This window comes from Embiotoca jacksoni, unplaced genomic scaffold, assembly GCF_022577435.1.
Source record: "Embiotoca jacksoni isolate LCO1_2020_lvr unplaced genomic scaffold, fEmbJac1.0.p SCAF_1, whole genome shotgun sequence".
NCBI classification, from domain to species: Eukaryota; Metazoa; Chordata; class Actinopteri; family Embiotocidae; genus Embiotoca; species Embiotoca jacksoni.
Window position 1 is genome coordinate 19,891,327 of NW_027185229.1, and position 24,971 is coordinate 19,916,297.

Below are 24,971 nucleotides of genomic sequence, written 5' to 3' on the forward strand. Positions count from 1 at the left end.
CAGATTATGACTGAGATCAGTCCCGCAGGAAAGCAAGACAGAAAGAAAAAGAGATTTTCTCTCCGTTTTTACCATGGCGAACCCAACATCAGCTTTCTTTAGAGCAGGTCCATCGTTGGTCCCATCTCCCGTCACAGCCACCACCTGCCTCTGGTCTACCATAGTGCTGTCAATAATGCCTGTTAAAAACACACATACGTGTCAACAAAGCAGCATAGGCAAAACAGCACAAACAATATATCTGAAGAAAGGAAAGGCAACACAACCGTATGTGATCTCTGTATACATGATATAATAATATCAGTTGACGAGTGTTTGTGTAACAAAGAACAACGCCAGAAAATATTTGTTTTTAAATGAACAGCGGTGAATCAAATCAACTAATTCACCTTTGACAAGTGTGTGTTTGTCGGTCGGGGATGATCTCGCCAGGACTCTGAGTTTGGGCCAAACCTTGTCCATCCGCTCTTGTTCCACCTAACCACGCACACACATGCCCACAAACACGCACGCACGCACGCACGCACGCACGCACGCACGCACGCACGCACGCACGCACACACACACACACACACACACACACACACACACACACACACACACACACACACACACACACAAATGGAAACAGAAGTGGTTGCAGTTAAGTTGTTGTTTTTCTTTCACTTTTCTAGTCTCAACTTTCTTCCTTCAGTCTCTCTCACTCTGACAGCAGTTCCTGTACCTCTCCTTTCTCATTGCGGATCCTCCTGTTGAACTCTTTGCCGTCGATGCAGAGGAAGTCCTCTCCGGGGTGGATGATACCACACTTGATGGCTATGGCCCTGGCTGTGTTTATGTTGTCTCCTGTCACCATGCGCACTGTGATGCCTGCACGCTGGCACCTCTGAATGGCATCGGGAACCTGACACATAAACACATGTGAAAAATGATTTGGTACATCAGAGGCATGCATACAGTATAACGTTCACACCAGTTATTTAAACCTAAAATTAAAAAAAAATTGTCACAAGCTGAAACAAGCTGAAACAAAATACTGATATTTAATTACCTATTAAATGGCAACCTTTTTAGTAAAGAGACCTTTTCAGTTGCATTTTTGGCCATCACATGATTGTAGGTTCATTAGTCACTCCTTTTCTCTCTGGTTTTGGTCCCCATTTTGGAAAATATTATTTTTTTCCCTGTCTGTCATTTGGTCGTGTTGGTACAGTGGGTTTTTAGAGCATTTTTACTGAAAAGAGCTGACTGCAAAACAGTAAAGAGTGCAGGCTGATTAAATAAAACAATTATTTAATTGTTATATAAAACTGAGTGCCTGCCCTACAAATGACCCCTTTCACATGCAAGTAGCAGTGTGATCCATTATTAATATAAAAACATCAATTAGAATGCTTCGAAGAATTTTGCACTCCTTGACCAAACACATATTTCATTTGATCAGAACAGTTGCCTCTGCGTCTGCTGCCTCTGTATTTATTTTGTATTAATGTGATGTATATTCAAGCATTTTATCGAAGTTCTTTTCCCCCAGATAGAACAAAAGCTGCGTATTAATTCAGAAATACATCTTCTTCCACGCAAAGGTCAGTGTGGGAGGGAGTTCGGCTCTCCAAACCCACACATAAACAAATGTGTGCACATACAGTCACAGCTCACATCAATTTACAAATACATGCAGGCCTGCACTCTATGCTTGTCTCTCGTGAACACAGATATGATATCACATACACAATTAAACAGTGGCAGGAAAATGTATTCTTTCCACTTCACACTTATAGACACTTGGGCATCTTGAAAATACACATGGGAGCATGCTTGGACTTGGACACACACACACGCACACACACACACACATGCACACACACACAAATTTTATAATGCAGGATGGAAGACCAAATGGATCTACCATGGCAAATTGTACACGTGTTGCATATTTAAGTGCCATATCATGCTGCTCATGCATGTAACATGAAGGAATAAAATCATTTAAAAGGAGGTATTTAATGAGCTGGAGATTAAATAAACAGAACCAGTCCGTAAATGGATTAACTATCACTTGTCATTATCACTATAACACTTGTGAATGTCCATTAAATAGCAATATTTACCCAATTTTGGCTAACATTAGCCACAGAATTAACAACTCCATTATCTTTCTTTTAAATCATGGTACAAATACTAGTAGTTAAAAAAATAAGCCAAATGACCTTTCATGCAATCACTTGCACAAAATAAAAAATAAAAATAATACCAATAATAATAACAATAATAATAATAATAATAATAATAATAATAATAATAATAATGTTAGGCTACTAATACTTTTTAATATCAGTAATCATAAATGTGCTGATACATTGGTTAAACTAATTCATTCAAGGCCATCTTTTACGTAATAGTATTTGACAAAATAAAAAATCTCTTCCAAAAGATATTATTGCAAGTGGTACAAGTTATTACGTTCCGCTTCTTCTTCTCTCACTGAGTCATTTTTATCAAGATATCAAGTTCCCGTTTGCTTGTCTGTCATCCTCGGTTTTTTTTTTAAACTCGTATTTCCTTTGGATTCTCACTGCTCTGGTTGACTGGTCATCTGAATAAAGGGTTGAAAAGAAGAGGGGAGGCTTATTAAAAATACAATCTGGCCTGGCAGAGGAAGAGGGTAGGAGGCTAGTACTGGAAAAACAAGCCTATCGTGTCTCTAATATGGATCTGGTTACACCCTGGTTTTTCTCCATTTCTCTCCTTACCCGTCTTCCTCCTCTTGCCTTCCGTCATCCCTCTGACATGAATCGGATTTTTAATCTGTTTCTTTTCTGTCTCCGTTTCTATTTCTCTTTTTACTCCCGTTCTCTCTCTACTTTCCTCCACTCTCTTGTCTCTCTGGGGGCAAACCTACAGAGCAGCCATTTATTCAAAGAACATCACATTCTGGAGGAAGAAATTAGAGACTAATAAACAAAAAACATGTTTACCCAATCTGTTTGACCTTTTTAGCAGAGGGGAAACTCATCTCCTTACTAATATTAGTCAGCCTTAGCAAGAGGGCTGGATATATGTTACTGGAGTGCAGCAGTGTTCTGTGCACTGCTTTTGTACCTTTGCTACTCAAAATGTCAGATGCTAGGTGACCTCTGGCGTGAAAGAAAAGGGAAATTCTGCAAACATCCAGGCTTTGTAGCAATGCAAAATAATATATTATTCTTAAAGTGTTAATTAATTGATCATACATTTTGCAGCATCTCCGCAAATCGACTTTAGTGTATGTTCCACGTGCAATATCTTGCTGTTTTTCCTGCATATTTCTTCTTATAATGGAGTTTCTGTTTTGTTTTTTTCAGAAAAACACCTTCATAAAAAATATAACATTGAATATCACTGCAATAGAAAAGAGGTTTCTTGTTAACTTGTCTGTTCACTCATAAGATTGTTTGCCATTTTTCACTGTTGACTTTTTTTTTTAATCCTAATTCTGTTCAGATTCTTACATAACTCGGCTTCAGACAAAAAGGGAGATTGGAGAGGGAACGGTCGCTGCAAAGAAAGTAAAAGAAAAAAGAAAGCAACCAGGGAAAGGTGGAAGTCAAACCTTATACTGTAATACATAGAGAGGTGGAAAGGAGAAAACATGTTGGGGAAAGGCTGAATGAGAGATGTTGCCGGAGAGTGAGGAGGGGGATGGAAAAAAAAAAGATGAAAGGAAGAAGTTGAATAATGCAGTAGTCAGTTAGTTTCCTGCTTCCCTGTACCTGCACTGGAGCTCAGTGAGGTCAGCTTTCCTATTGTCCAAAGATACCTCTTCCTTCCAATTATATTGCTCCTTTTCTTCATGTGAAGTTTATTATAAAAGATTTGTACAATCAAAAAAATAATTTCTTGATTAATCAGTCATTGCATTATAAAATTGCTTTATTCTTCCTTCAATAGTGCTGAAAGAAACTAAGTAGAATATGTTAGACTATAAACAAAATTCTGCAATCAAAATGTAAAGATAAAAGCAGTAAAAAGAACTAGTATAAAAACTGTCAAAAGGAAATTGTTGAAAAGAATTTTCCATTTCAGTGTTAATAAATAATGTCACCTTGAATTGTATACAGTTTTTATCATGATAAAATGGTGTTACACAGATTTCACTGTTTTTGTGTCAAAACTTTGTCAATGTGTCAAACCTTATACTTTCTTAAGAGATTTGGGGATTCTTAGGCTTTTCATTTTTAGGATTATTTCCTCCTTCTAAACGTGGAGTCCATTCTTTAACTTCTAAAACTGTCAAAAACTATGCTTAAAAACTTCACATTTTGGAGATACATCCAACCAAAATGTGCCCACGCCACAGAAAATCTGTTACTGGATTTAATACTTTTGCCTATGACCCAGCAGCACACATTCAGTATTCAATAATGTCCTTATTAAGCTCTGCTGAAGCATAGATAAATAAAATAATTTCCTGCCAATTCTGGTTTCTCTTCCATTAATAGCTTGCAAAATATCGCTGTTCCAAGCCCACTTTAAAAAATTAATCATTACCATAGTATAAACACATTCAAGTGGTTATGGATGCACAATCGTTGATGTTGTTGTCAAGTGGCTCAGGAGTGCCTGAGAGATTTGTACCCAAAAGAAGGATATTTCGTGATCTTATTTTATATTAAATGTAAAACCCTTATTAACCAACCACAGCTAATGCATTTAGTAGAGTAACAGTTATCTTTGTAGAGTATAAGTATAAAATGGGAATACTAAAGACAGGCAGTGACACCTTTACTTTAGTAAAGTGAATGTGCTGTACCTATTCTTCCCATGTGACCTTTAAAAGTTCACCCCATTCAGAGCAAACAGCTGCAGGTCCATGCTTCAATACCAAGCATAATGTGTCTGCATGTTCCAGAACCCAACCAGGAGTCTTACATTTGACAAAACAAGATAATATATTGACTATTATGAAAATGATTATTGTTCATTCTAATTTTACCTGTAGAATAAATGATATTTTCACAATATGTAACCCTGTAATTGTAACACATATAAGTAGCAACTGTATGTTTAAAATATGATCAATGTATGAAAACTGAGCAGTGTACATTAAAGAATCAATGTGTAGTATGTAAGGGGATCTACTAGCAGAAATAGAATATAACATTTATATTTATGCTTTCATAAAACTAAGATTGGTTATGTTTTCATTTCCTAAGAATGGCCCATTCATATCTACATAGGGAGCAGGTCCTCCACCATGAAGCCTGCTATGTTTCTACATTAGCCCTGAGTGGACAAACAGAAAACTGACTCGAGAGACGGCCTTTAACGGCCACCCTAGATTCTCCGACATGCTTGGAAGGGGAGGGTGAGGCGCGGGGTATTTAGTTTGTTGCAATCTCCAACCTCAGCACTAGATGCCACTAAATCTTACACACTGCTCCTTTAAGTCAGAAATATCTTTGGCTAAAGGTGATTGGCCTCATATGATATGGAAGTGATTGCAAGAAAGGAGCTGATCTGATTTTACTAAAATCCAATGAAATACTTCTGAGTTTGAACTTGGAATTCTTGGGAAAAAAATAATGAACTTGGCAAAATATACAGAGGTTTATCAACAATCCCAGGATTGGAACTCAAAGAAAAATGGAGTAGGTATGAAAACTGTGAGCGTAAAGCTATATGGTTGATAACATGTCTTCTTAAATCCTGGAGTGAAACAGAAAACACATACTGTACTAATGAGACCTAAAATTTAGAAAAAAATATTCGAAATAATAAAGTGTTGAAACGACTGAGGCGAGAATACCTTATATGCTGCATAACTACCTAAAAACGTAAGGTGACACTGCACAGTTACAGTGAGGGCACACCAGTGACAAAGCTGCTGATAACTGCGAGCTGCCCAACATCTCCTTCTCTCAGTACATTACCAAAATATCTCCCACTCTCCTACCTCTGGCCTGACAGGGTCCTCTATTCCGACAACACAGATGGCTGTGAGGTCATTGAGGATGTTGTTCTCATCGTCCCAGTGGGGCTCGGGATCGCTGGGAAAGTCACGGTACGCCACACAGATTGTCCTCAGGCCTTCACACGCCATGGGCTCAATCACCTTCTTCACCATCTCGTCCTTGTCTCGTGGACGGAAAACCCTTGACTCACCCACCTCGTTCAGGATATAGCTGCATCTGCAAGTGAGGGTGGTCAGACTGAGGGTTAACTCATATTGTATACTGTAACACTGGTACGGTCAGTGTTTGTACCATGCCAAAATGACCCCATAGAAAACAATTTAAAAAAAAAACGTTCAAATCCATCAGCCACGAGTCACTGTTTTGTTTAAATGAACATCACCGAACCAAAACAACTTACATTTACCTCATGTCAGGATTTCAGTGAACTGCAGAGTTGTACAAACACGAAGAGGCAAATTATAGGGACAAAGTCACCAGGTGATTAAAGACATGACTTAAAGAGCATTGGTCAAAGAGTTGAGCAAGCGAGGACTGGAAACTTCAAATGAACAGACCAAACAATTTGGTCTAAAAGATTATTATTAGTGTTTCATCCCTTTAGGACAAATATAACCTCTTAAACACTTCTTTGCCAATATTCAAGCATTTTATGATTTATTTATTTTTTGCATGATGTGAATGAACGTCCCAGATCAGCCACTAAGTGAACCTTTAGTTGAGCTTGTCTTGTCCACTGCTATCTGCAAGGTTTAACATCAACCAATCTTTATGCCAACATGGATGAGAAGAACTTCAAGTGCTGATGAAAAAAGTGGACATTTGACCATCTTCAGTTCCCTGATAGCTGGTATACTCACAAACGCTATATGATTATGATCCAATGCTCCAGTACCGATTTAACCTTGTGGCAGAAACTGTCAGCTATCAGGATGCAATGCCGTGCTCACTCCACATAAATTATACTGTAAATTCCCTTGTAATTTCATCTTATTAAAAAAAGAAAATTCTTGCACTTTGTATTTTATAAATATCACTTTTCCAAGCATTCTCAAAGAACATAAACTGCATCTTCACTACAGTACCAACACATGTACAGCAAGTGGATCTGAATGCATGAATAAATGTGTCAGGAGTTTCTGACAACTCTCATTCAATGAGAGCAGAATAAAAGCACAGCCAGAGATTTGGCTAAATTACCGCAGAACTGTAGCCAAAAGATTCTAACATCTAATCAACGGTAAATGGATTTCTCAGGAGCTAAATAAATCAACATCCAAATGGAAAACAAACAGGTATTTTGGCAGACAACTGAATTCAACAGCTGTGCATCATTTAAAAAAAACAAATTAACTATAATTTGTGCAAATACGATTTGAGGACTTTTGTAAGTTGGGCAAAAATGTGCATTTATAATTTCCTAACTATACCTTCAAATTAAGCTATTTATAGCTTCACCTGTGTTATACCATGTATGTTAAATCAAAAAATACAAAAATTTGTCATTATTAACTTATTAATTCTAAACAGAGAATACCATGCTCTTCCTTAAGTGGGTAAAGGAAGCCTAATAACTGCCTGTCGTGCTTCTTTCAGCTACTCATTTATTATTGTACTGTCATTGTAATGTACAGCAAAATGACACATTTGTGAGGGCTTTTAGTGGAAGCTCAGCCCACGCAGCACACAGGGGGAATGTACATCAGGCCATGCCCTCAAATATATGATACACTCATAATAAATCTGCTTTACATTCGGTAAAAATACAGCACCTGATAAATCATATGACTGTACAAGTGCTATTATTATCAGCATTATGTCATTTCAACCACAACACCAGACTCACTTTTTGAGTACAATCTCAGAGGCTCCCTTGCTGTACATGCGGAAACTCCCATCAGGCAGTTTGATGACAGTGCTCATGGACTTCCTGACAGAGTTGAAGGTGTAGACTTTGTAAAGCTTCTCCTCTGGGATCTGGTTCCTTATTGGCTGGTAATCCCGCTTCAGATCCAAGACCAATCCCAGCAGGCCGCACTCTGTCTTGTTGCCCACCTGCTTTGGCAGACCGCCTTCCTTGTCTGGGGGCTGGAGAGAGGCAGGGGAAAAGAGTACAAATTATGTTGTGCTTCTTACAGTATCGATCTCTTTCTGTTTCCTATTCCCATAATGTTACATGTTACATTATTTCAACCTCTTCGAACAATTTAATTTTGAAATGTTTTTATTCCATCTATAGTTGTAAAATAATCCTACTTTGGGGACTATCTAGTCTTCAGTTGAACATATGTTACAAAGAGTTCATATGGTTCGTTCTGCGGTCAATTCAATGAATGAGACTCTCTTTTTTTAAGTGCAGTGCAACCAAAGTAATGCTTGAAATAGCTGCTAGTGATAATTAACTAGCTAGCAGGTGAAAAGGTTCCTGTGTGTGGGAGGACAGGAGCTGAGATAGATGGAATCAGATTTGGATGTTCTTATTTCAGGCGCGCAGCTCAACCCCTTGCAATCCGTGAATGTACACGTAGAACCAAGTATTTCTCTGGTTCAGAGAACATGTCAGTGAGTTATAGACGGCACACAAAGCATGTGATGTTGTTTCTTTTTACATGTGACAGGTACTGTATGGTATGAAATATGTTTCTTATAAGATTACTATTAGTATGTGCTTTCAATGTCCAATCAAAAGGTTTTATAAATTAAATAATCTGCTACTTAATTTTCTCAATCAAGACCAGACAATGTCATACAGTTATGTGCATAATGTCAAGGGAGCAATTCTCTGCTTTTCAGAGCAAGAACATTTTTATTTTAAGCCAACAGCAGTGACTTTTATCGTAGGCTGTGTGTGAGTATGTGTGTGAGTATGTGTGTGAGTATGTGTGTGAGTGTGTGTGTGAGTGTGTGTGTGATACAGTATCTGTTCATATTTGTGCAGGAGGCTGGTCAGGTGCTACAGTACATGTTCGCACACTTACTGTATAAGCAAGCATGTGAGTGTGTGCATGTGGTCAGCTAGTGGAAGACTAGGCGTTGCCATGGTAACACTGTGCAAAGCACACTTGGAAGAAGAGACTTGGGAAAAAAAGAGGGTGCGCTCTCCACCACTTGGGGATTCTTACTCGTTGGCTCTGATTCACTTCACACATGTCTTCGAATCGTTTTGTGTTTCCCTCAATTATTATTATTTTCTGAGCCTCGCACCAGTTGGAAATCTGTTTTTTCCCCAATATTACACAGAAATACAAGCAAGAAAGTATATAGAAACAGTGTATCTGCTACTATGACAAAATAAATCTCATTATTGTCAATATCTTACACAAACACACGCACGCACACACTGACCATTGTTGTGACGCTGATGCTCATACGTTTGGACACATCGAAGGAGTGTGCAATCCTTTCTGTCATTATTCATAACATGCCTCTTCACACAATCACACATTCTCAAGCTGATTTTAATTTTAGCCTGATAAAAGAAGTGAGGATTTAAAAAAAAGCTGTTCAACTTCACTCTTCACGTAAACAAATCATTTGCTCAGACAATGTCTGAAAATAATGAAAATGGCCTGCTTCTCATCTCTACTTGAAAAATGACTAAAACGTGTAACACATTATCAAAATAGCTGCCAACTCATTTTCATTTTTTTTTTCTTATCGCGTAATTAATGAATTGCTTAACTTAAAAAAAAAAAAATAAAAAAAAAATCACAATTTGGGCAACATAAACCAAATTGGTTTTAAAATGCTGCAGAATTGCAAATACGTGTTGATAAATGCTATTGTTCATCAATATTACAAAACAAAATCCTGTTTGATTGTACATCATGTTACATTTGCTTTATTTGGATCCCTATTAGCTGACAGTGGGACGACAGCTAAGTCTACCCCTGGTTTTGCTACATAGTACCTACAGTACATTTGACACCTTCACTTACAGCTAAAGAACAGCTTGTCAGGTACACTCTCTTTCTCTTACACACACACACCAGCTTGTCATAAGCACACTGAACATAATGCTTCTACCTTGCTGCTAATCGGACACCTCCAGTCTATGCTATTTGCCTCAAAATAGATTGACTTCCCGTTCTGCGACTAAACAAGCCCCAACCAAGATTAGATTCAAAGCTTGACATTTCAACATTTTGTATTTTACTTTATTGCTTTTGCTTTCTTCACTCAAGCATTTGCGTATGTGTTGAGAAAAGATTCTGTGTCTGCAGTACAGTTAATCACATTCATAGCTTGTTGGAACTGATTCACTCACCCTCTCCATCCCAACACTGCCCTTGCCCACTTGCTAACAAGGTTTTGTTAGTGGACGCTAATAAACTGCGTTCTGTGCAGTAAATAAGAAAATGTTACAGAACTGTAGAATGTATTATTGACATTTATTTTTTCCATCGAAGAAGGATCTTTCCTCTGTAGCTCCTCCTGTAGTTTTTTGTTGTTGTTTTTCTCATGATAATGTTTATATTCAAAGGTTTTCATTACGTGAACAAAGGGCCGAAGCATAGACGGTGATATACAAATTGTAAAGCCCTTTCAGAAAACATTGTGATTTTGAGCTATACAATTTAAAATTTGACCTAATTTGACTTTTCTCAACTTGGTTAAGATCAACAAAGTAAAGGTTTCACTTTTTGGTTTTGTGATTTGCCATTTTTTTCATACCAATTCTCACATTAAATTATATAAATAATTGTGAAGGATCTTATACAATCTGAGTAAAATCCAGGTGAATTCTGCAAACTTTTTTTAAAAGCCTCATTCCATCTGTCTTCAACATGACACACTGGCTTTCAATGTTTGCTTTAGCAGTTCAACATTTCGAAAACACAATTCCTTGAGTAAAAATGAAAATTGATTAATTCAGGCTCAGACATATTTACTTGTCCCTTTCGCTGCAGCTGCAGAGAGCCAGTGAGTCCAGCTAAGAGGGTCATCTAAAATCTCATTAATCATTAAAACCCAATCAGAGTGCTGGCCCATCTTCACCTAGTAATTGGACACGTCTGGTTATTGTCCAGCTGTGTGTCTCACAGACACAGACAAGAGTATAAATACTTTATACCGAGTTTGTGGTAACTAACAGAATTAATGCCTTTTCCTAATGACCAATGATTACATCAGGAAGGCACTGCCTGTCATTGGCTAATGAAGGGGTGGAACAAATGGCCTCATCTAAACTGCCTGTGAAGTGTTTGGCTTTTGTGTCAATTCAACTATATACAGCTGGTGCTGTACACAATGACAGGAAACAACGTTCCTCCAGGACGATGATGCTACACAGACCTACACAGAATTAAATAAAGTGCACATGAGCAAAAATACAAACAGCACAAGATAGTAACAAATGATTAAAACAGGACAATATGCTCCGAGTGAGAAGACATGATCAAATCAAACCACTGAAATGTAAATGACAACAATGAAAAACAACACAATGAAAATTTCTCGATGAACTAGATTGTTGATATCTCTCCCTGGTTGGTGTAGTTTAAATTCTGCAACTAGAAGTAAAAATGAATTACTGTAGGATATAGTTTGCTTTTTCAAATTCAACCTAGCTAGTGGCACAACTCCTACCACAACGATAGAAAACTATAAAAGTCAAAGACAGCAACAGTCGCTGTAATAACAACACGGGGCAGGAGAAAGGACAATGAATAAACAGATCATAAACAGAGGGCCGACACAAACATCGCTGCTTTATATTCTCAGAGATTCCTCAGAGGTTTGGCTTGACGTGAGTTTCTACGCACAAGAACAGACGTTGGCATGGGATGCCCGATGCTGGCATGACTGAGCTACTGTTGGCCTGGACGTGGCTAACGACCAGCTGCCCTCTCCCTGGTCCTTGGGTGTTCCTGCAGGCAAGGACATATGCCAGAGGGATAGCTGGCAACTTTACTTCCTATTCCACCTGGGGCTCTCCTTAATCCATCCCCCCCTGTTCCTTTCCTCGCTCTTTTCATGCACTCCTTTTTCTTCCTTTTTCTTTTCACACTCCACCCCAACCTTTTGCTACTCTACTTACATCCCCTTCATTTCACATTTTTCTCTCGTCTTTCCCTCTCTCATTCCCTTCCATTCCGATCCTCCTGTCAGGTTTTGGATGACTCTCTCCTCTTCCTCACTATCAGGCTCCCCAGTCTCTTACAAGGTGCTCCACCTTCTGTGCCTCCGCCTGCCCTCTCATTCCCTTTTTGCTTGTAGGAGTAGATGATTTTCTAGATCTCCACATGACTGTACCAGCCAACTGGGCTGAGGCCTGGAGGCAGGCTGGAGGGCAGTAATACAGTCTTCCACTCCATGATGAGAACCCTTGTCACGCAAGTGTGGTTGCTCTCGTGTCTCTTTTTCCTCTTTTATCTTCTCTCATTCTTTTTCTTTTGTGCTAATCCTTGTTTTGCTTCCCTCTGCCTCTTCACTACATCTCAACTCCCTTTCTCCATTAGCTTTCAGCTTCTACCTCTAACCATTTATTTCCTTGTCTCATGATATCCTTTACTTGCTCTTGTACTGTAGACTTCAAATTTTTCTAAAACCAAAAAGTACAAGATGAAAGCTTTACATTTCAACCAAAAATCATGTCAAAATACACAAATACACAAAATACACAAACCTTAATACCATCTTGTAACTGCAAGTATAAGTATAAGTATAGTCCTTCTCATTTTTACTTACAGTATTAATACCAGTGCACAATTTAATAAGTATCAAACACATTAACTATATAATTTCTATTTCTGCTATCATGAAATTATTGACTGTGTGGACATGCTAATTTGCTTGACCCTGATGAGATAACTATTCAGTGGTTTGGTAATGAACATACAATTCTTCATGGTGGATTTGTATTGACATAGGTTTGGTTTGTCTTGATACCCGAGACTGTCCTCCTCCAAAAACTGATCCTGCGGGTCTTTTGTGCAAGCATCTTACTGCAACCCACATCTGTGTTTTTAATCTAGGCCTGTAGCTGTCGTTGATTCATGACAATCTGGTGTCCCGGAGAAGTAACAGTTTGGCTAACGTCTATGTAGTTTTTCGTTGTTAGGAGGAGGCAGGTTGGGCGGATGGTTCGGTAGAACAGTGAACTTTGGTGCAAGAGGCCGTTGTTCGCTTCCTGTTTCCAATTTTTAGTTGGGACAGTATATATTCAAGCAGTGATCAGTGTTGCCATGACAAGGAGGTTGCATAACTTTAAAGTAGTAGTATGTTTAACGCATATCATGGTTCATTTCATCATTTCAAGCCAAGCCATTGTCTTTTCCTAATCAAGAAGTGTTTGGTCCTAAACCTAACCTGGGGCACAGTTTTACGAGACACTCCTGTGGGTCATGTTTCTGGTTAGGAACAAACAAACTGTACAGTGGTATGGCTTGGAAGACTGGTTGTGATGCTCTTGCTATTATTGATTTTCCTCTTTACTTGTTACTTTAAACATTTTTTTTTATCACAGATGCGCAAAACTCCAAATGTGGACTATTGTGTTCCCCTGGGCGTTGGCTTTGATGTATGATTGACGGGTTATTAATTGTCTTGTTGGAATTGCGAGGCTGGATAAAGTCCTTTTCAAGATGTTGTGCCAAATATTCATTGTCATTGTGATTTAAATGAGATGCCTGATTATCATTCTGCCTATTGGGGAACAAACCATTGATATCTGCTGAACACTACACAATAATTACTATACAAATGTTAAAAAATGAGAAGAGAAGAGAAGAGAAGAGAAGAGAAGAGAAGAGAAGAGAAGAGAAGAGAAGAGAAGAGAAGAGAAGAGAAGAGAAGAGAAGAGAAGAGAAGAGAAGAGAAGAGAAGAGAAGAGAAGAGAATGACATTGTTCTGCTGTGGGAATCTCTGTCTTCTCAGCCTCCAAAACTATTCCAAACGTGGGGACACTTGGTGCTCAAAGCTAAAGACATCCAAGACAATCTCATCTCTCCTCCATGGTGAGCATACAAGCACGCAATGTCCAGATGACACAAGCATTGTGAGCAACAGCCAATTATACCAAGGCAACATGAACTGAATATTGTTCTTCTACAGTCTGTAATTTGACAGACACATTCTTAACCCTCGTGTTGTCCTTGGGTCAAAATAACCCGCAGCTGTGTTCAACCAAGTTCTATTTCATTTCTATATTTTTGGGGATTATTGGTCATCATTCTTTAAAGAAACCCTCACAGCCTCCTTGTTACCAATGATCCCAAAAAATATGAAAATAAAATAGAACTTGGTTGAACACAGCTGCGGGTCATTTTAACCCAAGGACAACACGAGGGTTAAAACCACACAGTGAGCTCCCCAAACTGTCAGTTCCTTCCCAAAAAGCACACATATTTCAGAACTATTTGTGTGTATGCAAGTGCTATCTCCTGCACCTCCCTTGTCCCTGAACGGAATAATGACCCGAGCAGGTGGTTGAATCTACATGAAACTGAGCTCCCAGGACACTCCCACAGCCACGCTAAACACACACCACTGTGCTGCGAGAACACACACCTGTGACCGAATACCTCCTACTGTGTCAGTATGTCTGATAGGACGTGTCTATGAGTGCGCAACTGCAAAAGTGTCTTCACAAAGCCTTTCTGTGTTTTTGACAATTCTAATATGTCATGCAGATAATGAAACAACATAGAACATGGAGTTGAAAGGAAAAAAAGAGAATAAAAGCACGGCTGATTCTTTGGGGATACTGCCGCTGGGAATGACGCATGTTCCTTTGGAAATGACGTCGGTATATTAACGCCACTGTTGGTGTACCACGCTTGACTTGTCTATAAGAGACATCCAAGGCAAAGTTGCGTGTTGCCTGTTTGTCTGCATGTGTACATGCGTCCATTTTAGATTGTATGAATAAGTACACACATGCAAATGGGTACAGTATCCAGAAGGTGTGAGTGTGCATATACCGTTTGCCTGCACGGTTCATTGTGTAAATATGTGTGAATTTCTCCCCCGAGGATCAGTCTTCTCCACTTTAAACTATAGTCTGTATGTGCTGACAGAAGAAACACAGCAATACCAGTGGCTGTATTATGAAGCCAGAGAGGCAGTAGGGGGACTGATATGGGTATCAAAGCCTGCCTCTTTGCCTTTGTGCCTTTGTGTGGTGGCCATCAAAGACTTCCATAGCCATCCTGGCATCCCACAGGATTGGCCTCTTATATAAGAACACACCAGCCAGCATACTGCAGGGCTTGAGTGGTGCTGAGGGAGTGGGGGCGGCTGGGGGAGGGAAAGAGGGATGGACCAAATATCCTTCAGAAATCTTCTTTCTGCATTCTGAGTTACCTTCATTTCTTAATTAGATCTGTACTTCTTTGCCTTTGTTCCTTTCCTTTTTTCCACATAGTAAGAGCTCTCAGTAAATTAATACAACAGATTTATGTACATTTTGCACTTTATATGCATGTATGAACTGTGTGTATACTGTGTATGGGTGAAATAAATAATGATGTATGTATATAAATGAGAGTAGTCAGTGCTTGGCAAACATTGCATTTGCTTCTGTTAAAAACAGTACAGGTATGTAAGCTGATATCATTTGAAGTTCACTGAGAATTTAATTTCTACTTTGATGCATGAGGTAACCTCTTTTATGAATGAAGAGATTATATAAAAAAGAGAGAAAATGTGGCATTTAATCCAGGAAGTCTAAGCTCTGCTCTTCCGCTGCTTAACTCTGTTGAGCTAAGCAGCTATGGAAGTTCAATAGTCTGATGTAATGCTGCAAAGCATTCCTCCAGGTTTTTTAGAGGGGATAACATCTTGTAAATGTAGCACGTCTTGGTAGAAATATGCTGTGGGAAAGGGGAAATGAGGCAGCCTCATAGTTCCAAAAACAAAATCTATCTGTATTTTTAACTGTGAACATAAATAACATGTTAAGATAGTATTTCAAGTCTTACTAGTTTTTTGGGATGTAGGCAGGTTAAAGTAGTCAAGCTGATTCTGTCTTATCTTGGACTTAGTAAATAAATAAAAAAAAAAACCGATATATGTAAACTGGAACATTCATTCTGGAAACGCACCCCTGCTAAAGGGGAATACATGACCATGCACATTGTTGAGGAATGAAATTTAATTTGCAGCAGTTTTATATAATTAGATAAGTGCTCAGGAAACTGATATTAAAAGGACATAAAACAAATTAATGCCCAATCTGGATTCACGTTTGGGAGACATAGTTATCTCAAAATTTTTCACCTGAATTTTTCAAGTGTATCTTCTGTGTGTCAAAGGAACCAAAACTCAGACTAGAGTAGAGACTAATCTGCAGCTCTCCATCTTAAAAACCCAGTGACTAACACTCAGTTTCACCAAAACTGTGATTGTGCCTTGAGGGGTAGGAAGTGAAATCTGTGGGATCCTTCTATCGCAGATGTCCTGCCTGCCCAGCTCATTTCCAATGCAAGTTCCATGAGGACATTTGTCAGCTGGTCAGCCATCAATGAATAGACTCTGCAGGAGTTTACAAGGAGGGTGACACATGGGCAGGTGCAAATAGTGTGTGTGTGTGTGTGTGTGTGTGTGTGTGTGTGTGTGTGTGTGTGTGTGTGTGTGTGTGTGTGTGTGTGTGTGTGAGTGTGTGTGTGTGTGTGTGTGTGTGTGTGTGTTTGTGTGTGTGTTTGTGTGCATGCAGGTGAGTAAACATGGCCATGCCAGGAAAAGGATTACTCAGGCATCTTGTACTAACAGGCAGAAGACATCCTGATCTTGGCAATCTTTGCTTCTAGAATATCTGACCAAGGGCTTTATTCAGGAAATCATATTTATGACTTGTGGCCTGAACAAATATTCATGCAAACAGGTTTCAGATTCTAAGATTAGAACACAAAAATTGTCTGCATGTGAGTTTATATGTATCCATCTTTTTGTTATTACATGCAGTTTTAATTGGCTTAGAAAAAAAAAAATCTCTTCGTTGCATTCACTGTAAATAAGAGACTATCTCCAGCACTCAGACAGATTGGATTCAATTACAGTCTGCTATGCTCTGAATATCGGATAAGACAAAATTATACAACCGTTCTCAAGGTGACAAGTTGAGTGAATGCCTGATGAATCTAAAGCAGCAGCCAAGAACACTGGCTGCCTGCTTTGCCAAGAAGAAAGCGCTGCAGAACTGTCTCACTGTTTCAGAGCTGCTGTCATCATATGGTTTTACCTCTCACACAGGGTAAGCTGAACTATTTGCAGCCAACCCAAGAATTTAACTTTTATCTTATTTGACTTTAGTACATGAGAATATCTTTAATCACACCTGTTTAACTGGTATCCTGCAGGCCAGATTTTGATTTTTGTTTCCATGGCTGTCTACAAGTCAGGCTGAATCATAGACATACAGTATACTGGATGGATGTCAGCAAATAGGAGTGTGCAGCTTGGGTCACTGATGATCTATGCGGGTAATCTTGGTGACAGGATAACATGGAGGATGATGAGGATCAGGGAAACCCTGTGTGTGTGTTTCTAACAGCGTGTGCTTAGACTGACTGCAACAGGATGACAGCTGTTCTGCACCTGCCATTCAATCAGTCAACCCTCACGTTGACTCATGTTAGCTGAGCTAACAAAAAGCCTCAAATGTCTCTGTTGAAGCTAAAGAGACATATTGTAACAATTGCCAGTTGTTTAGTTACTTTACGAGGCCTCTAAACTCCGGGTACAGGATGACTTTTACAGGTGACTTACCAGGATCTTCGTGGTATAGGCGCTGTTGATTGAGATGGAATTGACCAGTAACTCCAGTGATTTGGGTGGCAGAACTCCAGGTTCAGGAATCTCTTTGTAGCGCACATCCCCAACGTAACACTGCACGGCCGTCATGCGGTTGGTCGTCAGCGTGCCCGTTTTGTCAGAGCAAATGGCTGTAGCGTTGCCCATCGTTTCACATGCATCCAGGTGACGCACCAGGTTGTTGTCTTTCATCATTTTCTGTTAGGAGGAAATAATGTGTTTGCATTTGAAAATATATTTAAAATATTTAAACTGCCAGGCCTGAATTAGGCTATTATGCACTTGAATTGCTAAAATTTCAGTGGTGACAAAACAAAATAATTACACAATGAAAAATGTACAACGATCTCCCAGTTTTCACAACTTAAATATAATCCTCTTTGCAGCAGCTAATGATCATGTCATGTTTTAAGGTTAATTGCTATAAAGATCAGAGTGGTTAAATAAACACCCTACAAAATGTCGACATTGTGTACGTGGTTACAACAAGAATACAGCTTTGCTTCACGACATGCACGGTATTTGTTTTCTCCTTACCTTGACGGAGTATGCCAAAGAGATGGTGACAGCCAGCGGCAGGCCCTCTGGCACAGCTACCACCAACACAGTCACACCAATGATAAAGAACTTGACAAAATACTGGATGTAGATGGGAGTGCACTCGGGCATCCAAGGCTGCTTCTGCAGCACAAAGTTGTCGATGGCAAAGTACAGGACCAGGATGATGACCGTAACGGCCGACATGAGCAAACCTGGAAAACGTACAGAAGACATTAGCTGAGGACATTGAAGAACATTGAATGAAAACAAGGGTGTGGCCCACCAGTGTAGCATTTGGGGAGCAACTCTACTTCTTACCATTACTGGAACCCAAGGTAATATAATTTGATTTTGAATTCCTACTGAAACATATAGTGTGTTGGTACGACATCTAAAAAGGAAATTAGTGCAACAATAAAAAGAGGAAGATCCTTTGAACTCCACACCGAAAGTTCACAGGATTTAACTAGAGGCTTGTTGCTATGAGTCAATAGTGATAACCTCTGAGCTGCCTAAACTGACCTTTGTTGACAAAACTGTAACTGATAATATTTAGTATAACTGTTTTACATGCTGCCTGATTTTTATGAAACTGAAACGGAACAGATCAGTGTGTTATGTTATTTGTTACACTAGTGCTTTTGCTGCAGTGACGTGTCAAAGGGTCTATCTATTGCACAAATGTTGAATTAAACTGCATTAGTTTAGTTTATTCCTCTTTGTGGCATTGGTCATTTACCATAAATGAGTGGTACATGAGTTGGACAGACCCTAAACATGACCATTCTTAGCTCTTTTCTTAATATTTTTTTATTTCTATTATTCATCTTTATGGAAATTCCTACATGCCAGCACAGGCAGGGGCAATAATAATGTGCAAATGAGAAGTTGTGCTTTGTTAGACTTTGTGACCGTTGTTGCTTAAATTATAGCCACTCTATTACGATGAATGGTGTAAATGCAATGCAATCACAAAAAAACTACTAAATACTGCTTTTTTGTGATTGCATTGCATTTTAATGAGAACTATATTTGGGGTCAGTATTCAAGCTCTAATCGCTAATGAAGCACACCTGGCATCAGGTAACTACAGACCAGGTGTGGCTTTCAAGACAGACAGGCTCTGAAGTGTGTTATGTCCAAACATTTTCACAGGAATGACCTTACAGTGCTGCTCGTACGCTAATCAATTTGTGTTATGTCATTGTTCAGAAACAATGTCCTCATTCCATCACTCAGGACAAGTGTCTGATGTAACTGCACACTGTAAAAACATGGACTACTTAAAGGAGAAACCTTCAGCTCTTTCCTAAAAATAAAATAAAACAGCTGCTATAGATGAATGCTTTGGAACTCAAGTTCTTTTAACTTTCCAAACAGCAAGGATTAATATTGAGGCCTTTTGTAAAACAGCAACACATTAAGAAGAGAAAATTCTTCAGAATGGTCCAGTTTTTTTTAGGTCTTATTTTTTTTATCATCATCATTTGTTCAACAGTAATCCTACTCTGTTCCCACAAAAATGATTCAGCAAGTCTCTTGAGGGCAAATCATTTCATAAAATTTGATCAAAAAGTTCTTCAAGAGATCTATAATTCTGACACTTTGGCTTTCTTATAAACTGCTTTGATTGCTTTAAGCAACTGAAAAGTGGGCATTATTAGTGCATCGTTCTTTGATGGACAAGATGATCTTTCAGGACCTTCTTGTCCATGATTCATATGCCTGCCTGAGTGATGGACTTGTACCTGCTTTGCCAATCTGTACAGCCAGTTTGGTCAGCTTCCCTTGCAGCACAGACTTCTCTTTCTTCGGGGCTGACACTTTCTTCTTCTCTTTCTCATCAGACTCGCCGCCTTCAGCACTCTTCAGAGGCTGCATCTCCATGGCAGCTGCTCCATCCTGCTTCTTCACTGTAACACCACAAAAAACAAAAAAAATAAAGACAACACCTGCGTTAGAAATGGACATTAGACAAAGAGAATGTGGACGAAGAGGGACTTCCTTGATCACCCAATGCAATGTTAGCTCCGTTGCTTTAAGTATTGATACAATTTAGATTTAAAGCCAAGAAAAGATAACTATGTCATCCCATGATGAGATGGGAACTAAATGGTATGTATTAAGCTTTCACATACCAAACTAACCATGTTTGTTTTGTCCCTGAATTGTCTTCTCGGTAAGATCAATCAGGCTCCGAACCGTTTTACTGTGTAGAATCTTACAACTAAAACACCGTACACTTCTTTTGCAGTAGTAAGGAACACATTGTGATTGGTATCATCCATCACAAACATATTTAAAATAAATCATTAATAATTCAGTAGGTCTGCTGAATTTGAGGAAGGTAGCTAAAATGAAACATTATAAAGCACATTTCATAAACACACATGGAAAATTGAATGTGCTTTACATTAAAATTTACAGAACCAGAAAAGAAACTGAAAGATTTAAAGAGAGAAAATGAAGAACATTTTTTTTTAAATCAATACAAGCAATAAAGGTAAAAAAAAACAACTAAAAACTAAACCAAGGCTGATGATATTTTGTTTATCAATCTAAACCCGAGTCTCAAACCTGACTCTTCAAACCTCAAAGCGTAGCATAATAAATAAACACACATGTTTGTTTTTACTGTGGGCACACTTTTCAGACCAGCTGAAACACTCATATTCTAAAAACACACCAGAAATATGTCTGAGCCTTAATCTGTTTAGTGACATACAAACCATGATGAATACATGTCTAGATAGCAGTGTATCCTTAAAATCAATGTTATACCATACTGTAAAACCAGGCCAGGGTCTATGGTAAAAAAAACAAAAAACATGGTTGCACACCAGCAATAATGTCATCATTGTTCTGTGTGAGAAACTGTCAATAGAATAAAACCCACATTGATGAAAGTTGGTCTCTTATAATCATCTAAAGTTATATGAGGAATCTAATCATACATTTTACTGAAATAAACCATCTTATCAGGGAGGAAACTGAGCACAAAACTAACTTTGCCATGCACAGAAATGAAACTAGTCAAAATCAAAGTGACCTTAAAAATAAATTTTCTAAAACACATATTGGTACATCTATGCTAAATATATTTAAATTATCTTTTTACTTATATTTCTATTAATATTTTATTCCATGTTATGACTGTTTCATGGCATAGAAAAACAGGGTCTTCTATCACAAATACTGTTGTCATTTACCTCAGTCCGTCTCCATCTCTCTCTCCCCCTCACACATGCGTCTCTGTTAATGTAACCCATTACCAAGAATAATTTCAGCCCAGTTTCCCAATCACAATGAGGCCTATGTTTGATGGTCATGAAAAACCTTTTAATGTTGAACATTTGTCATACTCTTTAGTTGTGCATTTAGTTTCTCCATACCCTTGGCAAACAGAATGTATCATCTGTATCCAGCAAAAGAGCAACACTTGAATTTAAAACATACTCAGGACGAAAGTTTTTCTTTGGAAAAATACATTCAGTTAAATGTTCTAGAAGTATAGAATGGAGTTTTAAAAGGCCTCCATTTACTCTTAAGCCCCTTTGCTTTGGGGACACTGACGTTTTTAGCTTATATGTTATTCCATTTGACCATGCTTTTTGTTTTAAGACAGGAAACCTATTTTGACATGACATGAAAGCTTAAACTTACACAGAATTGTGGCTCTATTCATAGACTTATTGTTTAATAAACACCTCAGTAAAGTATGTAGTAAAGAATAACTTAAGTAATTAATTGGTTGATTCAATGAAACTATATAATTAAGCTTTTGTATAAAACAAAAAAAAAAAGGCTGTTTTTGCAGTGCTTTCTCAAAAGTTGCTAATAACAGCTTCCGATATGTGAAAAGGAAATATGTTTTGTTTTATATTAATGAGAATTTGATTGCTTGAGGGCTTATAATTGTCAGAACACATTACGTATTTTTAAAAGCACCACTGTGAACCTGGGATGTGTATTTTCCTTATGTTCTTTTCTTAGCCTAAACAACATTACTTACACCCCTATAAGAACCACACAATTTAATAGTATCCAATTAATCCCACACCAGTTTGTGTGAAATTATGTGAGGCAAACTTCATGAAACAGTTGAAAGGGTATATAACTTGAGGAGAGTACTGAGAGGACAGTTTTGGGTGTTTGCGGAGAAAAAGGCAACCCTGAGGCAGACACAGGATAGCTGAGGGACATGTTGCTGTCCGAAAGAACAAGACGAGTCAATGACAAAACAAGAACAACAACAGAACAACAGACCAGGGACAACACATCAGTGACAGTGAGAAAGTGAAGGGGGGGAGGGTTCTAACCTAATGTGACTGTGGGTAAAACCTGGGTCAAATAAAAAGCCACATTCTTTCACACAATATCTGAGACTTAAAAAAACCAAAAAAACATTCTGAATTAGCACTGCACAATTCGTTGTAAGACAGTGCGCTATTAAGACCAATGTGGGATGACATAAAGATGGTAATTTAGGATTTTCCACCTGCATCTGACCCAGAGCTTACACCGCAGACCACAAAAGGAAAAAGATGAGAAGAGGAAGAAGGAGGAGAAGGAGCGAGAGAGGATGCAGGGGAGGAGAGAGTGAAAGCACATGGTTTGGTTACCTTTAATCTGGTTGCTCTCCATATTGCCATCTTGCATTTTACCTATGATGGAGACATACAAGACAATAACAACAAAAATAACCAAGGCAGACGTCAACGAATTATCCGCACAAAGACAAGACAAACAGTGAGAACCAAAAATCACAAAGAGGGAGACAGGAAAATGACTTTTAATACAACATCTCTGACAGTCACATAGAAAGTTTTGTGATACGTAAGTGGTGTCATGAAACTAGTAGTTATTTCCACTGGAAAGGAGTTTAAAATGTTTTTATTGCGTTACTCTAACACTAATCACAGACATAGTGCAGTGTGCTGACTTTCTTTTAATAAAGTGGGAGGAACGTGGATTTTAATAAATTATACTTTACTGCATAAGCAAATAATCAGGTAACTAAAAACAATTAATGGGCCTTTTTCAAATACAAATATTTTTGACAAAAATATCAAATATTAAGCCTAACATAAAAAACGGAACATTTCCTGCTGACTTCTTTTACTTTAAATATTGTTTTACATATTGACTCTATGAGCAGAGGTAATCCCACACACATTATCAACAATATGAGTCAAAATCGTCAGCTTATAAAATGAGATATATGACAAAGAGTAGATACAGCATTACACTGAACACTGACAGTGAGGGAGGGTACACACACACACACACACACACACACACACACACACACACACACACACACACACACACACACACACACACGTACAGTATACACAAACAAGAGACAGCATGCATAAGAGGAACGTTCAGAAAACACATGCAAGATTACACACTGAGAGGGAAGCAGAGTGGAGATGTGAAAAATAGAGAGAGAGAGAGAGAGAGAGAGAGAGAGAGAGAGAGAGAGAGAGAGAGAGAGAGAGAGAGAGAGAGAGAGAGAGAGAGCCTGAAGGAAAGCCTCCCACATGGTGAAGTTACATAAGAACAACAGGAGAAAAATCGAAATCTATGTTCGGGGACAATGAATTTATTATGCTGTTGGATTCTGCTCAAAAAGAGTCAACTTAATTTAAATGTTCAGTTCAATTAAAAAACAGTTTTAAATTACACAATCAGCTTGTCAGTTGTCAAATGGAGCTGCTAAGAACCTTGTACAAATACAAATAGGTATCATTTTGAAAGCTGATGAAGGACATACTAAAAGAGTCTTACCAAATATACACACAGCATTTACAAAATAGAAGATTACACTTAAGAAAGCATTCATTATATACTGTACAGCAGTCACTAGCCCATTATCAGCCTATACCCATATATACCTACTGTATAATGACATAGGTTTGCACTTTTTGTGTCGGTGCTAGGCGGACCAAAAAATTTAGATAATCTTTCTTTCAGTGCTTTGTACACAACTGTCACTTTGAAAATTATTCAGGTAGAGCTGGCAAACCAGCAGACCAGAGCTGGCTCATTTCACCTCCACATTAGCCAGTTCCCTGGAGTCACAATAAAGCTGAAAATGACAAATCGCCCTGTAACAGCCCAGGACAGCACAAGGTCACCATTACAGCGCAAATCACGCCTCTTCTGCCTTGAGTACAAACACTTCAGGGCTGCTCTCCAAGGAGACGCAGATAAGAGAGAACCCAGTGCAACAATGAATGACGTTAATCTTTTTGCCTCTTGTCCAGCTAACCCAGAAATAGAGGATTTGCACTAAGTGATCTCAGAGGACACCCAACTACAGGAGATGGCCCTACAGTAGGATTTTACCACCACTTATCAGCTACCGTCCTTTTTCCTGTCAGATATCTAAACTAAGTTATTTACAATTACGTTTTATTACAAGGACCACAAAATTAGACCAACAGCACCACTTTAAAAAAGGGCTGTATAGTTTCGGAAATATCCACATCATTTATTGCCAAGAGTTAGATCAGAATATCAATACCAATTAGCTTTATGAAGCACAATGACTAGAAAGAGGGGAAACAACTAACATGGCTCTGTACGAAGGTAACAAGTTATATACATAGTATATGTAAATGGGGTATATATTGTATCTCAAGCTATTCAAAAACCAATGACACTTTGTGGGGTTATGTGTCAGACTATTTCTTGGCAAGAAAGGGAAGACAGCTA

The 24,971-nt window shown here is 38.5% G+C and overlaps 1 protein-coding gene across 12 annotated transcripts in view; it reads right to left on the minus strand.

Moving 5' to 3' along the window:
- The window catches only part of atp2b2 (ATPase plasma membrane Ca2+ transporting 2), a 127,774-nt gene that overhangs the window by 11,396 nt on the left and 91,407 nt on the right, over window positions 1–24,971 (minus strand). For 8 of the 12 annotated variants that reach the window (XM_069146326.1, XM_069146343.1, XM_069146335.1 and 5 more), the window contains 9 exons: window positions 22,871–22,912; window positions 19,997–20,161; window positions 18,246–18,460; window positions 17,664–17,906; window positions 7,801–8,042; window positions 5,936–6,170; window positions 725–904; window positions 390–477; window positions 73–179 (listed from right to left, as the gene is read on the minus strand). In XM_069146326.1, the coding sequence (XP_069002427.1) occupies window positions 73–179; window positions 390–477; window positions 725–904; window positions 5,936–6,170; window positions 7,801–8,042; window positions 17,664–17,906; window positions 18,246–18,460; window positions 19,997–20,161; window positions 22,871–22,912 (1,517 nt within the window). The remainder of the gene's footprint in view (window positions 1–72; window positions 180–389; window positions 478–724; window positions 905–5,935; window positions 6,171–7,800; window positions 8,043–17,663; window positions 17,907–18,245; window positions 18,461–19,996; window positions 20,162–22,870; window positions 22,913–24,971) is intronic. The other 4 variants (XM_069146396.1, XM_069146388.1, XM_069146352.1 and 1 more) reach the window with 1 other exon arrangement.